The sequence below is a fragment of the Semicossyphus pulcher genome, unplaced genomic scaffold (assembly GCF_022749685.1).
Source record: "Semicossyphus pulcher isolate SPU_LCO1_2020_fin unplaced genomic scaffold, fSemPul1.0.p SCAF_6, whole genome shotgun sequence".
Taxonomy (NCBI): Eukaryota; Metazoa; Chordata; class Actinopteri; order Labriformes; family Labridae; genus Semicossyphus; species Semicossyphus pulcher.
This window is the reverse complement of record NW_027211737.1, coordinates 10,805,378-10,824,336: the sequence shown is the minus strand read 5'-3', so window position 1 is coordinate 10,824,336 and position 18,959 is coordinate 10,805,378. Positions and strand designations below refer to the sequence as shown.

The 18,959-nt window shown below is 42.2% G+C and overlaps 1 protein-coding gene across 1 annotated transcript; it reads left to right on the top strand.

Moving 5' to 3' along the window:
• Nucleotides 1-1,066: 1,066 nt before the first annotated feature.
• LOC138610204 (E3 ubiquitin-protein ligase KCMF1-like) lies at nucleotides 1,067-17,746 on the top strand. Its single transcript, XM_069682915.1, has 7 exons — nucleotides 1,067-1,225; nucleotides 4,333-4,500; nucleotides 6,604-6,743; nucleotides 11,118-11,219; nucleotides 13,566-13,746; nucleotides 15,650-15,968; nucleotides 16,173-17,746. The coding sequence occupies exons 1-7, from the start codon at nucleotides 1,210-1,212 to the stop codon at nucleotides 16,498-16,500; spliced, it is 1,254 nt and encodes a 417-aa protein (XP_069539016.1). The 5' UTR covers nucleotides 1,067-1,209; the 3' UTR covers nucleotides 16,501-17,746.
• The last annotated feature ends 1,213 nt before the right edge of the window (nucleotides 17,747-18,959 follow it).

The following is an 18,959-nucleotide window of genomic DNA, read 5'->3' as shown; positions in this document are numbered from 1 at the left end:
TATTTCTGATCTAAACATCAGAGTCACAAAAAGCCATAGACACATGAAGTCTGACATTAGTCGTTATATTTACTTCAAAGTGAACTTTTACGTCTCAAGCAGGAGTACAGTTATTCTTTCCATCCGCACACCTCAGCTGCTCTCCAGGTTGATTCTGCACTCTGCCGACCTGCCCTGAGTTTGCCCTACAAGCTCTAGTTGGCAAAACCTAACAGCAAGGCATGAGTGAAATACTAAAACAATCAAGTAGCCAGAGCGTAATTTAAACATCTTGGTGTAGTGCGACCTTGTTCTGACTCATTCCTGATGTTATTGTCACAAACTTGAGATGTGAGGAAAAGTCTGACTGCTGATTCTCGTATGTGTTAATGTGAAGCTGTTTCAGTACTCATAAGCTTTTGGACACTCTGTAAGACTTGGTTTGTACTCCATGAAAAATCTTTTGAATGTTAAAAAGCTCCTTAGGGTGTTAAGTTTCTTATTAAGGTCATGCCAACGCGATAAGTTAAGGGAATACTTCTAGTACAATGTAGACAAGTAAGAAGGTCTACAGAAAGCCAGAAGAGTTTTAAAATAGGAGATTTAATGCCTATTCAGGAAAATGTATAGGGCACAAAATCCCAGTATTTTATCACAGAACTCATGTAAATAAATACATTTGGGGATAAACCAACTACAAATGTGAAGGCTGGACCTAGGGCTTATTATGCCTATCCTTTTTACACAACATGTTCTGTCAGGCAACCCTTGAATTACTTAACTTTAGTTGTATCATACCAAAGCAGCTAACATTTCTTACAAAAAAAGAAGTTCTGAAAGAGTTCATACTTTTAAATTTGTTTTTTAAATGTACAGTGGTGCAACATATTTTCTAAAAAAAATAATCACGTAATTTGAAAGAAAAATGTTTTCTATGATATCTTTGAGCCTTTTAAAGTCCCTGGTGAATAATTTATACGTCAATCACCCACCTGCTGAAGCAACCTCCGCACCAAAAATGAGACAACGGCGCCCTCGTGTGGACAGACGAGCATTGCACCGGACAGTGACACAGCAGGAGGCGGAGGGGGGCAGCGAGCCAGACCGGATCCTTCATGAGGGAAGAGGCCAGGGACAGCCAGCCAACCCCGGCTTCTCTTCTCTTCACTAATATTATTCTGTATTGCAAGCCAGGGAGCCCGAGCAGGGGGCTGCGTTAGTGTTCATAGGATGTCCCGACATGAAGGTAAGAATATACCTAATCACAGAGGCGCGAGCTGGTCGGGATGTGTGATTAAAAACGTTGACAGAGCACCGCTAGCTAACGTCAGCTAGCAGGGAATGTCTTGTTTTGCAGCCCACCCCAGCTAACGTCGGCTAGTGTTAGCAGCAAGGTTGCAGTGTAATTTCGTGGGGACGCATTATGGCGGCCACAAACTGTGTGTCTCATCCAGCGGACCTTGCAGTTGAGGTGTATGTTTGAGAAAATAAGCAGTCAGCTTAGCAAAACAACGCTGTCATAAACCGATGGAGCTAGTTAACGTTAGCTAAGTGTGCAAGCTAGCCTGCAAGCTAACTGGTGATTGGTTTTGTAGGTTAACGTTGACGTGCTGGGGAGCAAGGGGGAGTGCCGAGGAGAGGAAACATAAGAGAGCAGCGAGTCACAGATGGCGTTGCGGGGTCGAGGCTCGTCATATCGTGAATGTTAGCTCGTTTTAGCCTCCTTCCTGGTAAAGTTGGCCTGTGGATTCCAGTTTCGCAAGCTAACATTCAGCAAACGAACACTCACCTCGTCCTTGTGGTCAACCTTGTTGGGCTTGAAGTTCGTTGTTAGTGTCAAGTAGACGTCTGTGAACGTTATCAGAAGATTGTTCCAGCTCTCCAGCCGGTAAAAGTTAAGTTAGGTAAAAGTCTACCACAGCTGTCTAGCCTGTCAGCTAACATTTTAGCTAACGGTAGCTGGTTTGTTCGTTAAATGGGTCCAACCAGCGAAGGTGAGTCAGGCGCGAGCGGCCTTTATTTCTCATGCATGTGTTTGTTGTTGTCAACTCTGCTGTCAGTTAAGTCATGAAGGTAGGGCTGGGCGACATGGCCAAAATCCTACATCACGATATAGGATTTTTCATATCTCGATAACGATATCATGATATAGCAAGTTTTCTGGTGATATAACAAATAATTAGTCTATATGAAATTACCTCATGGTAAAGCCTATTTTGGATAATCCTGTGTGAATTAAATACGTGACAAATAAAGAGTCCTTTTCTGCACGTTAGGCCATGTCTACAGGTACACAGGAATTTTTCCATCCTTCGTTTCCACAAAAACACAACAGAAATGCTGTCATGAGAATGCCACACCAACAGGCTCAGATATAATGCCAAAAAGAAAAAGAAAATCGTGGCCAATCGAAAGGCTGAACAAATCTATTGCCAGAAGAGTTGACCTCAGTAGTGCTTCCCGACACCTCTGTTCCTCAATATACTGGATGAGTAACTATACATATATGTGTAAACATGTAAAAGGTCCTGTCAGGAAGGTTAGAAGCATCACTCTCAAAGGAGATGGCGGCGCACAGCCTGACTTCACAAGCCAAAAACGCTGTTACCCGTCTACACGTCTCCGTGGTAATGGTGTTTCTAAAAGTCTTCACCGTGGTTGGAGTTTTACTAAAGATTTGTTTTCAGTGACCTAAAACGGCAGAGAATAAGATATGTTTTGAAAAATACCTGTGTACGTGTGGACATGGCCTTAATGTCCATGTTAATAAACAGCGCCTCCCTCTATGGTTCGCTCCAGGTTCACTCCCACGTGCAAGGATTAGAACACATTGTCAAAATGACGTAAAAAATTGGCATAAAGCGGCTGGCTGGCTGCTGGTTTTGTGACATCACATTAGACACGATATAGAAAAACACACACGATAGACATTTTCATATTGTTTTAACGATATTGTAATATTGCCCAGCCCCACATGAAGGTATGTATATATTAGCTTTAACACTAAAAGGTTATCGTTGTTACTGTCATTAACGTGTCTGTAAAAGCCTTCAATCAGCCGCTGCACAGCAGGATCAGGTTGGCACTGAGCTTTTACAGCTTACTAGCTATGAATGGAGATAAGAGGAAGTTTAGACAGCCTGGTGTCATTCAATACACCGAGACTGCACGACTGTCCTAGTCAATCAAGAATTGCCTCGCCTTGAACATAGGGGGTCCCATTTACCCCCGTGATATAGTGCTGAAATTAATATAGTAATGAGGATGGTTTTATGAATGAGCATGGTGTTGTTTGTGTAGTCTTATTAAAAGGTGAATAGGGTATGTACTAGTCTGTAAGTCTGTTTGTCACTCCTGAGTAATAGGATTGCCAGAGAGGGGTTAAAGACAGTAGCATACCTGTAGTATATGATGCAGTGCAATATCCCTGCAGTAAACCCACACACAGTGTGACACATTTATTCTTCATTTTTGGCTGGATTGTGTCAAAAATATGTTTCTTCTCCATCATCATGTTTCAGGCTGCTGGTTGGGAAGGCATTTCTTTCAAATGCATTTATTTAACAAACACAACCAGCCATCATCAGCTGATTATAGTGTGAGCTGAAATGCAAATGAAAAAGACGTTTTATCTGTGAGTGCATGTGCTCTGTTTGAACTGTGCACCCAAGAGCTGGAGGTGTAAGTGCTGCTGTTTTTCCTCTATGTAATAAACATAACACAACACAAATATGACAACACATACGTCCAATCCAATCTGCCACACTAAGTCTGCAACTGACGATCATTCATTGTGGATTCATCTTTTATTACTGTCTTGATTCATTCGTTAGTTTTTGGTCTACAAAATGTCAGAAGATGGTAAATACATCAGTCAAGTTACTGTTACAGGCGAGTTACTTTTATAAAGGACTAAACTAATCACATTTCAGAGGCTAGAAGAAGAGAATATTCACTGTTTGTTCGGAAAAACATCCTCAAACGGATTATTCAAAGCAACTGGCATTGGTTAATCGTTGCAGCTCTACGCCACACCCATTTCTTTTAACCACAATTGCAAAAGCAAATAGACAACTTAACTGACAAAGTCCCAAAAGTACAGCAAAGGGCAACATTAAAAAACACCTGTGAATACAATACTGTACACTACCACAGCAGCACAACTTCTGTAAAAAGCCTAAACTCAAACTTAACATGCATGTATTCAATGCAGTGCTATCAAATTGCATTGCTTTGTATTTCGCTGGTGTTTATGTTGTGTCCGCCACATGCATAATACCTTTGAGTACCTTTAATCCTGTAGTGATATTTTTGTGTTTACATCTCCTCTCGTGTCTTTCCTTCTCCCCTCAGGCGTCAGCTGTGATGCGTGTTTAAAAGGCAACTTCCGAGGTCGACGGTACAAATGTTTAATTTGCTACGACTACGATCTGTGCGCATCGTGCTACGAGAGCGGTGCAACAACAACCAGACACACAACAGAGCATCCCATGCAGTGTATATTAACCCGAGTCGACTTCGGTGAGTAGAATTCATATTTTCATCAGGTTCATTATGAGCAGAGGAGCGCTGAATGTTTGTGAAAATGTGGAGAGGGGGAATTCAAGCCATGAGCTGTCTGTCAGTCAGTATTATGATATTTGTTGTGACTGATAATGTGTGATAACACTTTTCCATAACAGTCAGGAAAAAATAGATGTTGAACGTATGTATGAACATCAGCTGTGTCTTTACCATTCAGGTTTAAGAAGATGCAAGTCTTTGTTTTATGCAGAAATAACGTCTCTTTTCTCTCATATGTCACCACCATATTTAGCTTGAATCAGAGTTACTGAGCCCCAATGAACAGCATTTTTTACTACACAGATGTACCGTTGGCTCGTCGCAATAAAAGGCCACTCAATAATGTGCAGTTTTATCACACAACACGATGCCACAGATGTCCAGGTGGCTGGTTTCGGGTGATCTTGCATTTGACAATAAGCTGGGTGTGGCTATCCTGGGTTGGCGCCGTTGTACGCCGTTAATGAACTTCTAATTCATGGGCATCACCTCTGGGGAACAATTCTGCAGCCGGCATGCAATTGCTCACTCCCTAAAACCTCTGACATCTGCGGCATTGTGAGATAAAATTGTTCATTTCAGAGTGGCTCGTTATTGTGGCCGGTCCAAGGCAGATGCTTGTTATAACCATGCTGTTAATTGTGCAAAGTAACTTTGATTTTAACAAAACTTCTGAATGAAATCTGAGCCTATTTGGGTGCATAGAAAAGTCTTAAATCCTTTATTTTAACTCATCACTCAAATGATGATCCTTCTGGTAATGAGGGAAACACCAATTGTAAGACTTTCATAGCCAGAAACAAAGAGAAAGAATATCTTCATTAACATATCTGGAATTTTTACACAAGGTTTTTAAAACTACAGTGATTTTATTTAGTAAAAAAGCCCAGCACTTGCATGAGTCACAAACAATGAGGATTAGGCGTTTCTCCCCTCAGTGGCTCTAATAAGCTGGCAGATGTAAAACTGCTACAGTGTACGTTATCTTTTGCTGGCACCGGCGTTTGTTTTCAGATAGGAGGCTGCTCGTAAATGGCTGTGATTGATTTGACCCGGGCAGCCTGAGGAGTGTTGTGGAGTGTGTTATCGGCTTCTGGGTTTGATTCATCTCAACATAAATAAAACATTGTGTTGTGGCAGCAAAGGGGATGGAGAGATTCCAGTCCTAAGTAGACCGTACTTACTGTAAAATCAGTTGCTATTAATAATTAGTCAGCATTGAAGAAGCCTACATGTGGTGTCCTCTCATATGAAAACATATGATTTTGATTGAATAGACCATTTTTATGCCTCTGGCCGTCTGTTAAATATAATTTCATGCATTGCTGCTGTGGAATATGTCGGCGTTCAGTCTTTCACACGTCTAAAATCTGCTTTTACAATCTGCTGGACAAAAAACAAACTGTTGCTGTAAACGCAGCAGAAGGTGCAATCTCAAGTCTTCATTTTAGACTTTAGACTACAGACTTTATGTGTATTTTCAGAGTGCCTGTTGCTTCTCAACCACTTTTCTTATGGTGACTCAGTATTTACATACATATAACTGTTTTGATGGTGTAAAATGTCTTGAAAGCCACATGCTTACTCCTTCTTTTTTGATAGGCAGCTGTATTATTAGCCTATTGTAAGCTCTGGCTGTAGACTATATACTTTCATACTCCCTTACAAACATGTCTTTTTGTGTGAGTAGGTTTGGGAAAGCTACATGCTGAACTATGTTTCCTGTAATGTGGTATTGCTGGAAAATTCAGTTGTCAACAAGGTGTCTCTCATCGCCTGAATCTTTGAGTTTAACCTGTTTTCTTTTTTGTTCTTCTCTAAATTTGCTTTAAGATGGTAAAATAGGCCCTTTGCACCCTGTTTTTGTTAGTCTGTTTGCACTGCTTTTGACTTTTAGATTTCATTTAGGAGTTTTCGCCTGTATGATTCTGTGTCAGCTGCCATAAAACCCAAGTTACCTGTAGTAGAAACACTGCAATCCCTGCACCTGAAAAGGACTTGCAGTAAAAACAAGCCAAAGATTCGCCTCTGAATGTCATGTTCGTCTTGTTTTCCCTGCAGACCTGTACTACGGTGGAGAGGCGTTCTCAGTGGAGCAGCCCCAGGCCTTCACATGTCCCTACTGTGGCAGGATGGGCTACACAGAGATCTCCCTGCAGGAGCACGTGGCTGCAGAGCACACAGAGACCTCAGTAGAAGTGGTGAGTTGGTGCTGAAGCTTCACACTCGGCCGTCTATTAAACCTCGACTAGATGTTTGCTCAGATCTTAACGCCTGGGAACATTTATGTTTGTGTTGAGTTTTCCTTGCATGCCTCTACATTTTTTAACTGAGAGAAAATAATCAGCGTCAAAGAGCACACTGTAGGTTGGAAAGTAAGCTGTAGTGTGTTTACGTCTATTTATTTGTCCTGCTTCATGATGTTACAGCCGAAGCCTAGCTCTGATGTCAGCTCGTGACTCTGACAGTGATGTCACACGAAAAACAGTGTGCATATACAGAGCTGCACAGTTTACCTGATAGCAAGAAGACACTGTTGAGAGATACTTACAAGTACACACGTGATGTAAACATTCATTATTTGTTCAATGCACAACCTCTATGTGAGTGTTTGTGGGGTTTCCTGTCAGACATCCTTTGATTTCCGTTAATTTTATAACCGTACATAAAATCAACTTGCAGATTGTTCTTGAAACTGATCCAAGATGTTTCAATAAAATGAAGAAGTGGTGCATTAAAGTTATTCAGATTGGAGAAATAAAGTCCATGTAGGGAAATTAGTGTTCATTCTTTAGTTATTTAAGGTTTATAATTTATTATAGTGTCAAAATAGTTGGGTTTGGTACCAAACTCTGTACTTTTATGTAAAACAAAAAGTTGATTCATATTAAATCAGTTTGTACCTGAGTGTGTCGTGCTTCAAGTAAAGAGTTAGAGAGACTCCTCCTTGTTCAGGTCACGGCGAGTCGCGGCATGAACTGAAACCAAAGCTCACTGCAATAATTGTTAAGAATAACAAGTAAGATACAATACACATTTTTACAACTTAAATTACATTTTTGTCAAAGAGACTAAAGTATAGAAAAAAAGGTACCATTGGGGGCGTTTACTCATTCATGTGTTACCAACCACTAATAGTTCCATTATAAATTAGTTAATCTGTTGGTTTGGTTTAGTTATTTTGAATTATTCAACATGTTATAGTATAGTATAACCTGTCTGCTGCGTTCACAACACTTTGCAATATACATTAAAACTTCACACATTTGAACCTGTGGGTCAATTTAAAACGATGATAACAAACTACTCTGTCTTTGTGTGTAATTGTTTTTAACTGTGTTGTTCTTCTTTTTATTAGTGGGCTGTGCAGCACGGCCCACAATGGCCCCCTCTATAGCGTAGCTATAGGGGTCCATTGTGGGCTGTGCGAAGCACAGCCCACTATTGTTATTGCTCGCGCCTCTTTTTATTATTCTTCCTCCCTGATTTTCGGCACCTAACTTGCCCCGCAGCTTTGAGCGCACACAAATAAAAAATACATCAAAACGTGCGGCTCGTTCGGACTCGGTGTGCTATTATTTTTATCTCCAGAATATTAATTTTTCGCGTCGTAAGACGCGAAAAACTGCCACAAATTTCCCATCTGGAATGAATGGGACGAGGTCCAAAAAACGCACAAATCTGCCACGTTTTTCAAACATCTCCTGCTCTAGCCTACGTTCACCTAGAAACACCATTCAAACTTTAAAATGTAGGCACGGGTCTTGTCTATTTAAGTTGTATTTGAACTTTTTTCCTACCATGTTTCGTTTTTGAACGGTGACCCTTTAAAGATGGTGAGTTATTTTGGAAAAATTCAGGATTTATAATGGGTGTGTATTGCGGAATGTTCGTGCAGAGCTAACTGACAGAGTGCGGAGACTGAAAAAAAACTCTCAGAAATTCTGTCTCTCTCTCGCGACCCCAGCCACAAATTACACAGTAGAACTGTGATTTTTTCACAGAGTTGTAGCCACACTTGTCTTCTTTCTCCCAATGTGTCTACTTTATCAGTAGGATGTACGGTTTTTCATTTATCTGCCCCTAACCGACAAGAGTAGCTCTCAACTGCTCCATTTACTCCAATGTTAATCGGGAGGAGGATTTTCCAGGATTTTCGAAAGTGCACCTGTTTTTAACTCGCTCCTATTACCACATTTTAGAAGCTAGGACCACAAAAACTTATGTCTGTGTTCTTTAAGGCCTTTCTGGCTTGATGGTGAAGAAATTTTGCCGATATCATGTTTGGTTTGGAAGAAATGGCAGTAGTTTGACGTCCTAAATGTGAGCCAGAAATCACGCTCAGATCAGCTGCCACAGACACCAGCTTTGGTCGTTGCTAGGGAGTAACGACAACCATCTCCGCGGCAACCGAGCTCAGCTGGGCCAATTAATTCTTCAGACTCCAAAAAACTCTCAGAAATTCTCTCTTTCCGTGACTCACCCCAGCCACAAATTACACAGTAGAACAGTGATTTTTCACAAAGTTGTAGCCACACTTGTCTTCTTTCTCCCAATCTGTCTACTTTATCAGTAGGACTTATGGTTTTTGATTAATCTGCCTGTAACCGACAAGAGTAGCGCTCAACTGCTCCATTCACTCCAATGTAAATCACACAGACAGACAGACTGCAGCAGAGTATGATCGTCCGGCGTCTGTGTCAAGTGCACAGATATCAGCCATCTCATTGGACAAATCACCTCGGATACAGATGACAGACAACACAGGAGGACTCTGATTGGACAGTTGTGTGTGTGTGGTTTTTTCTGCCATGATATAACCTTCTGCTCCGTGCTGATCGATCTCATTTGACAAATCACCTCGGATACAGATGACAGACAACACAGGAGGACTCTGATTGGACAGTTGTGTGTGTGTGGTTTTTCATATTTCACGTGTATGACAAGAGTCCTAGCCTGAACACAATTACATGAAAATATTTCCCATCAGGCCTAGCGCCCGCTGCTGGAAACAGGAAGTGACATATTTTACTCTACAAGCCCCTCCTCCAAGGTGGTAAAACATGTTAACCTCAAATTCATGTCAGGAAACTCTTAAGACCTTGATTAAGGTCTGTGAGAAAACTTGTTCAGGTTACAACAGAGGGCGTGACCCTGGCGGCGCGGCGCATATAACCTTCGCCATGATGCCTCGCCATGACATTTAGGCTGCGATAACTCGCCTGTACTTCATCCTGTCTGCACCAAATTTCACATGCTTGATCAGAGTCCCGCCCTGAACAGATCTACACACTCCTTTCCTTACCAATACTATAGCGCCACCCACTGGTGACAGCCTGTATCAACTCTCATATACATTGTCCAATCTCCACCAAATTTCACAAGTTTGATGAGGGTACCGCCCTGAACACATCTACATATACATTTCTCACTCATAGTCATAGCGCCACCTACTGGGCAGAGCCTGTATCAACTCTCATATACATTGTCTGATTTGCTCCAAATGTCACAGGTTTCATGAGGGTACTGCCCTGAACACATCTGCATATTCATTTTTCACTCATAGTCACAGCGCCACCTACTGGTAAGAGCCAGTAGTAACTCTCATATACAATGTTCAATCAGCTTGAAATTTCCCATGTATGATCACAGTGTCGGACTGAACAGTTCTACAGAATCATTTTTCGCTCATACTCTTAGCGCCACTTACTGGCGAGAGCCAGTACTACCTGTTACATACAATGTTATATCAGCTTCAAATTTCACATGCATGATTATAGTCTCGGCCTGAACAGATCTCCATAGGAAATTTCCCAACAGGGGTTAGCAAAGCTATAGGCTATCCATAAGTACAGAATGTGTCTGTCTAGACTGTTAGCTAAATGTTATCATATGATCAATGTACGCACACAGACATGCAGCGCAGCACAGCCCACTCTCGCGATTTCCCAACGGGGAATTGTCTAGTTCTATTTGTGCTTCTTGATTTTGTTTTGTTGTACTCTCAACATTGAAAATGAGGACATGCCCTCAATGATTCCTTGAGATTTAAATAAAGGTTGAATGATTGAATGAAGCTCAAGACCGTGTCGAGGTGTTAAACACCCAAACACCTTTTTTTGCTGAAATATTGAAGAATGATCTCCTTTCAGTGTTAGGTGTTATGACTAACAGCAGCTGACCTGAAACTTTGTAGTATATGTTTTTCAGTGTCTATTGATGAGTAAATGACCGTCAGGTTAGCCAATCAATATCCAAGACGGATATTGTTTCGGTTTGTGATTATTCAGCTGTTGATCATGGAGCTTCGTCCAGTAAACTTTCTTTCCAGACGTTAAAAATCAATCCATGCCTTCAACTTCACTTCATTTCTGCTTGAGTTTTGTCCCATTCAACACAGCCTGAGCTGTCCTTAGATTGCCTCTCTTCATGTTCAAACATGGCATTTGCCCGGGAGACATTTACCAATCTCAGTGTTTGTTCAAGAGGACCCGACACCAACTGATGAACTGATGTTGAATGTGCAGTTAAGTGTGCTGATATTAACGTGTGCACTCTCTCTTCCTGCTTCCTAGATCTGCCCCATATGTGCAGCGCTGCCAGGTGGCGACCCGAATCATGTGACAGACGATTTTGCTGCTCATCTCACACTTGAACACAGAGCACCCAGAGACTTGATATCCTTTTCACGCAGTGTTCAGTCCTCCTAAGATATGACCAGAAAATGAATGCATCATTGGCTGTAAGACAGGTTTCTGTGTGGAAACTTTTTGCGTATGTTCGGGAGTGACGCAGTTTGTGTCCTCCAGATTGCTTTGTCATTTCAAAGATTAGCGCATCAGGGATGCGTCTGTTCCCTGAAACTGACATTTGTTGACATTTTGCTAATGGCATTTAGGCCCTCTGTGGTAGTTCAAATCACCTCAGTGGATGAAGATAGATGAGGTAAATTATTAGAATAAGTGCAGCTAAAATGTCATTTCTGTTTGAAACTAAATGATGTCATTGCGACAAACTCGGCGAGCATCACTCAGATTGATTAGATGTTTGCATGCTGTTTGCCACTGGTTTGGTGCATAGAAGAGAGAGACAGTGTGGAGGCCAAGTGCACTTCATGATTTCATTCAAAAAGCTTCTGTGGCCTCGTCGTTATCTTCCTCCTTTGAGAGCTGCTCTGCAAAAGAGAAAGCCATGAGTGCTGGTGGTAAATTTGCTGCATTATGAAGTGTGTTGTTTACTGCTGCTAAACAGCAGTTCACATGCAGTTTAATGTTGCTTTCATGTTTTTGGATCTGAGCTATACTGTAAGCCAGGAATAGTAGATCCGTAGTAGTAGTAGTAGGTAAATAAACTTGTTAAAACACTGGTGTTACCTATTACGCAAGATGTTTTACAAGATAGACACTTACTTCGATCTTTACCTTTAGATTCTCCACTATTGTCCTATTATCCTCTTTTGTTGCTCGTGATAATAATAAGTAGTAAAAGTAAAATCTGATCCCGCACTTTTTAAAAATTGTATTTCATTTTGGCAATTTAAACAAACATAATAAACGGCAGCAGAAAAAAAAAAAAACAGAACTAAAATAAAATAACAAAAAAGTCCCTCCCCGAACTGGAACAAACACTGCTGCATATCTATACATAGACATATTACAAATAAATATGTACCTGTATACACATGCCTGAACACATGAATGGTCATATAGTTATTGTGCAGTAATATGGCAGACAATACGTTAATAGCAGGGAAAATGCATTAAAGTCTCTGAAGGAAAGAGTGCGAAGGCTCTCCACAATTTGATTTAGATCATGAGTCTGTTTCTCCAAAGGGAAAGAGCTGTGATCTGTGATCACCTTTAGTTTTTAATAGTATCTGTTATCAACTTAGTATTGATAACACCAACCACAGAGGCAGGAGTAGTACCAAGTGAGTGTATTGACCTCCAGGGATATTATAGTTTTGATGGTTTGTAGGGATGTACACCGGTCTGGTTCCATACTGACGTAGGTACTGGCCTAATTAAGTAAAACTGGTATTCATCATTATAAAATATTTATTTACTCATCAAACACTGACTTGGAAGCCAGGTTTGATTGGTGCATGATATGGATGATTTTATGTATTGGAATCAGTCTCTGCAGAGAACACGCTGTTGTTGCATCCTGTATGCTGTGCATTGTTTCGTCTCCTCTCCTGCTGGCATCGTGGCTCTGACATGAGCTGACGCACATTTTCACAGGCTGCAGAAGGCAGTGACAGTAGGAGGCACAAAAAGAGACTCACAATGTAAACAATACAACAACAAATGATTTGGTTATAATCATTCAGGAAGATGTAACTCAAGCAGAGGATAAAAGATAAAGACTGGTCTTGATTTATTTAATACTCAGTTATATTATATTCCAGATTTGCCCTCATTACTTTGAGGTTGAAAATGCAGTTCATATTATAATAAACCTACAGGTATGAGTGGACTTGTAAGGCAGAGAGCATCAAATGTAATCATTTATTAAACTGTATAAAGACTTGAAACAGCTGAATGTGCACTCACCAGTCGGGGACCAGATTTGCACACAGGGGCAGACTTTAGAGGAGTGACGACAGCAGCCTATTTATAGGGAACTTTGGATAAGAGGAGAAAAAAAGATGCACAAATGAAGTGAAATGAAGCCGAGGCAGAACAAGTGCATCCAACATCCCACAGAGTAGGGTCAAAGCTGTGGCGTTGTGAGTCGGGGTTCATGGTGACATGAGAGCATCATGCAAATATGTGAGCAGATTACAGCTGGTTCAGCCAGCCGGAGAGTGGTGAGCGTTTAGGAGAGTGGAAGAGACCACTTCTGTTTGAAACCACAAGCAGGATTTTGGACTGTGTGTTGGAAAAAACACACAAATTGAAAGGTGCCTCTGAGAGATAACTCTGGGACATTTATTTAGACTGAAAGCTTCATATTAAAGTGTATCTTACGAGCTGTAGCGCTATTGTTCCCTCGATGTGTTCCTTAACTGTTGTCTTTACGATGAGTCCAGTGGGGTGCGGCATGTGAGGAGGATGTTTCACCCTGGGCGTGGGCTGGGGGGTCCACGAGCCCGCAGGTCTAACATGCACTTCACCAGCAGCACCACAGGGGGGCTCTCTACCAGTCAGAGCTCCTCACAGAGCTCCAACTACAGCAGAGAGGCCATGGACCCCATCGCAGGTCAGTCACACTACACACACACGATTACATGGTGAGCTGACATGTATGATACGGACAGTACAGGCTCCCTCCCACAGAGCTGCAGAATAACAAGCTGTGTCGTGTAAGAGGTACAGTCCGGCAGAAAACAATTATTTTCTTGCTGTGGTTAAACTCATGATCACCCAGCTGTGCACAATACTAAATCAGGACATGTGGCACTTTATGAATAGACACATTTAATGAGTTGTCTTCATGTAAATCATTTCTCTTAACACTACTGCGGGCAACTTATCTGCATGTATTATCACACGTTTACAATCAGTGCTTCAGTGTGCACATTAAGATGGTCAGGATAGTACAGTCATCTGTTGCTCTGCGATTCCTTGTTTATCCTAATTTTAATCCAGTTCAGCGCCTGGTATTCACCATGTCAGCTCCAGCTGTGCCGTAATGAGGACCCTGTTCAGTCTGCCTCACACACACACGGGCCCGGCCTCCTCTTTAATGACCCGCTACACCTGCTGGGCTGTCGACCCGGCTGGTCCAGTTTTAGCCTTAAAATCACACTGCTGGGGTGTCTTTGATTGTGGGTCGGAGGCGGCACAGAGGTCTTACTAAAGTTCTGCTCTGGTTGTGGTGTGACGGTATAGCTCATTAAAGCTTGTTTTAAAGGATGCACAAAGGGTAGGCAATTTATTTTGGATGCACTTGTTATATTTGTTCAATTCTCTTCACACAACTCAACAGTCTGCTTTTCCGGGTGTCCCAGAGGGGAAAAGTTTTTTTTTAAATATTCTATTTATTAATTAAATGTGTATACAAGTTATTTTAACACTATTGAATGTTATTTTCATTTAAAACACATCAAAAAAACCACACAAATTACAGCCTACCATCTGTTTTCACCATGTCAAGTTTGCAATCCTGCTAGCTACCGGTGCTGTAGCTAGCGATAGCTGGCAGCCTACGGTAACGTAGATTGTTGTGGCGGCTGCATTGGCGGCTGCATTGGCGATCATGACGGTGCATGTCCCTGACCAAGCGTTAACAACAGTCAAGTTAGTTTTCCTCGCAGCACTGCGGCATATTGTAAATATGAGATGTTGAAGCGGCTTGGACTCGGAAACAGTTTAATGTAACATCGCCACTTAACAACCGGTTAGCACCATCTTCTGGGTAAAATACCATAACACAACAACATACCTATTCCTGCATTTTATACTGGTATATTGGTCGCACTAGTATATCGGACGCAGCCCACTTTTTAGATGGAAAAAAGAATGTTACGGTAATCAAATGCTTTGCAAAAAGAATAATCCAGTCTATGTGGCCATCGCAAGACTGTAATAAATTCCTTCCAATCATTTCATTTGGAGCAAATGAAATTATCAGGTTGCTTATCTGCCTGTCTACCACTGTACCTGCCCACCTGTGCTCTTTGTCTGTTCACTCATTGCAAATATGGGCAGTCTTTCAAAAGCAAAAGCTGGCAAGCTAGTTGTGCAAGACTGCAGAGAAAGGAGGTTTGACAGCATTAACAATGACATGATCTGCAAAGCTTTCTGCTGGTTTGCTTGTTCTTGGACTCGTCCTGCACCTTCAGTGAGGCAGAGCAAGTTTTTGTGTTTCCTGCTTGCTCTTGTTTTTTTTCCAAAGTTGCCGACCGTAGCTGTATAATTGATTAAAAGTTTTTTAAAGTTTTTTAAAGGTTGCATAAAGTTGTACTCTCATCACTTTTTGTTATCTGCTTAAAGTTTGTTTTCATGGAGGCTAGTTCTTGCCTTTTCTTCGTTCTGATAGACTTTTTACACTAACAGTGTTAACAGTAGGAGTGGAGGTGATGCAGGTTATCAGCATAGGACTTAATTGAACAACTCCTTCTTGTAATCTGACTTTGTGTCTTCTCCTTCCTCTCCCCCAGAGCTGCTGTCCCAGTTGTCAGGGGTGCGGCGTTCGGCAGGCGGTCAGCTCAGCTCGGGTCCCTCGGCCTCTCAGCTTCAGCAGCTTCAGATGCAGCTCCAGTTGGAGCGTCAGCAGGCCCAGGCGGCGCGTCAGCAGCTGGAGACGGCCCGAAACGCCACCCGGGGCGGGGGCCGCGCCAATGCAATCCTCAATACAAATTCCGCCGCCACAAACCCCAACCCCAGCGCCAACCATAATACCAACCCCAGTCCTAACCCAGGTCCACCCGAGTCTAACACACAGCATTCTGCACATAGCTCCCAGTTTCTACTCAGCAGGTCAGTCTGACGCTCTTTCTGTGTCCACTTTAAATGTCTTCACTTTATTGTAAATTTATAGTCACCTTGTTTTTTGCGTGTTCATAGATTTAGATTTTTGAGCAGAAGCAATGTCATCATGTCAGTAAAGGATTTTTTTACTGTCCCAACTGTCACATCCTCCTCTCACCTTCGTCTCATCACTGTTAAATCTCTCTCCTGCAGGCTGAGCGAACCGCGGCTCTCTGAGGCCGAGCGGCAGGCGTGCGAGGCCCAGTGGGCCGACAGGAGCCTGTTTGTGACGGAGCTGCTGCTGTCCACGCTGCTGCCCGACGAGGACGCCTCGGCCTCCTCCTCCGATGACGAGGACGACTGTCACGGCTCGTTGCGGAATTTCGCTGACTTCGAGGCCATGGGCTGTGTTGAGGTCATGACCTTGGACGTGGCGCTGGAGAACCTCAACCTCAAGGAGACGACCCCGGCTACGAAGACGACGAAAACGACGACTAAAACGGCACCAGCGAAGAAAGAGCCCCCCGCGCCGCCCCTTTGATGACATGGCCGCTCCCTCCCCTCAAACCACCATTGAAACTGGCTGACTGCCGAGTCGGCCCGACTGCCAATGGATGACAAAAAAGACTGCAGTTCTTTTTGGCTTTGTTTTATTTTTTTTCTCTCAGTGATTGTCATTTCAGCTCTGTCGCTCCCCACTTGACCCCCATGTTTATTGCGTTGTGTACATTGAATAAAAGTAGTGAGACGAGAGAATGTGAAAGCAAGCAAGCGTGGTGGGTGCGTGAGAGAAAAGAGAAAAGTAATTATATAAATATATTATAGAAAAATCTATATGAAAGTTGATAATCAATTCCACATAACCCGTGTTTCCTCTAGCAGAAAGCGTAGTTAGCCGTTTTTAAAGAGACAAACACGTCACACACTCACCCCGGGAGAGGAGGCAGACAGACGCCTCTCCGATGAAAACGCTGCTGTGTATTTATAGTTATTAATAAAGAAGTGCTTGGATGGTTTACCACAACTTAAGCATGAGCTTAAATCACCATGTGCCCATTTTTAACTGCACAGTCACTAGGCGGGGAGGTCTTTCTCTTTTGTTCGGACACCTGAGTAACTGTAAATTAATGGTGCTGAGTGCCACATCTCTGGCATTTCTGCACTACACACACACACACGCACACACACACAGAAACAGACTGATGGCTGCGTTTGGTTACATTTATGTCCAGTCTCAACCCCCCTCCCCCTTGTGTGACATCACCTGTTTTGGGTCACGTGACCTTGCTTTATATCGACTGTGGGCACTTTGGTTTTGAATTGCATATCCAGTGTCCATTTGTGTACACTACAGATGCTCTACATAAAAGCGTTACACAACTCTGAGGCAAACGGAGAGGAAACAATCTCTTCAGCGTGACGTTTTCAGGCCTTTTCTAACACGGAAGGAACACGACACATACGGTTGTTTGTTTTTGTTTTTGTTTTCCTCTCTCTCTCTCTCTCTCTTTTACGGAAGACCAGATGCTTCTTTCTCAAGCTTCCCGTGATCTGAAAATTAATCTTCTCTCCATTACTCATGAATGCAAAGATTTACTCATGTGACTTGAAGAAGAGAATCCTGTATTGCTCTTTCCATTAATTTCTCTCAGTCAAAACGATCTTTGTATGCCTCCACTGCTACCTGAAGAAATGCAATGTATGTTTTTTGGCTCAGCGAACAAGCCAAATCACAGGGTAAACCTTTCAGTTTGGAGGACAATAAAAATGTTTTGGATGGAAATGAACTAACCCAATCCTGCTCTCTGGTTTGTCTTTTTACTTTCGCTCTCAGTTGCTGACTTCTCGGTGAGCGTGTGCAGCATATGGTATAAATAAAGACCTATCTTACAGGTCGAGTTCTCAGTTAGTCTCGTCATCTCCTGATGCATGTCCTTACTCAGCAGCAGTGAAACATGATGAGACTAACATCATAAACCGCATTCATACAGGTGATATAAAAGTGGACTGAAGTAGAGGATGTTCAGGTCGGTTTTCTCAGCGAGGAGTTGATAACAGATTTTTGTCACCTCAGTAATGATCTGTTAAAGCCATCAGTTCAACAGGCTGCTGTAAGCGATACAGCAAATGTATGGGGACTTTTTTGCCCTGGATTTTTCCTCAGAGGCTATATATAGGCTTCTCTAACCTAATGCTAGCCTGAGGGCAAGACCAGCAGATAACAGGCCTTAAAGAAGACTTCCTGTTTATTAGGTTTAAAAAAAACAACAACCTGTACCTGTTTTGTCACAGAAACTAGTCTCCTAAAAAGGCGCACAAATCAAACATCCTTTAAAGATAAGCCAGCACAGCACAGGGTGTTTTGTAACAAAGATTCAACAGAGGTTTTCATATTTGTTTCTTTTACTTTTTATATGACCATTAGTAAGTAAATCGTAAAAAGTTGTTCAGCAACTGTAGAAGAAAAATCAAAGTCTCCTCCATGTGTCGTCAGTAAGAGGACACTGATTGAGCAGGGGAACATAAACCCTACCATTTAGCCGACCCTCCTTGACATAAGGGGAGGACACATGGAGATATAACGCAACTCAATTCAACAACACCACAACTGTCAAGAGGCAGTGGGCCTGTGGTTACAAGTTATTCTAAAGAGGAAATTAAATACAAAACAAGAATAAAAAAATGAACTCTTTTTGCAGAACTGATGACATTGTTTGGTGTATTTATGTTATTGCAACGGTGCATTGCCATGGCTCCGTTTGAATGGCCGCTAAAATATTTTGACCTTTGACCCGAGCTGCATTGACCTCTGAGTTAACGGTTGCTTGAACTTTGAGATGGACAAAAAACTTAATTATTTTCTTGTTGAATTTCCACAATTGTACAATGATGCACTGTTGCTTTCAGTGGGGCAATTTACTGCTAGCAACATTAGCATTTTAGCTCAAGTTAACAACCTTACCACACTACTTGATGTTTTGGAGCAGTACACGTGTGCTG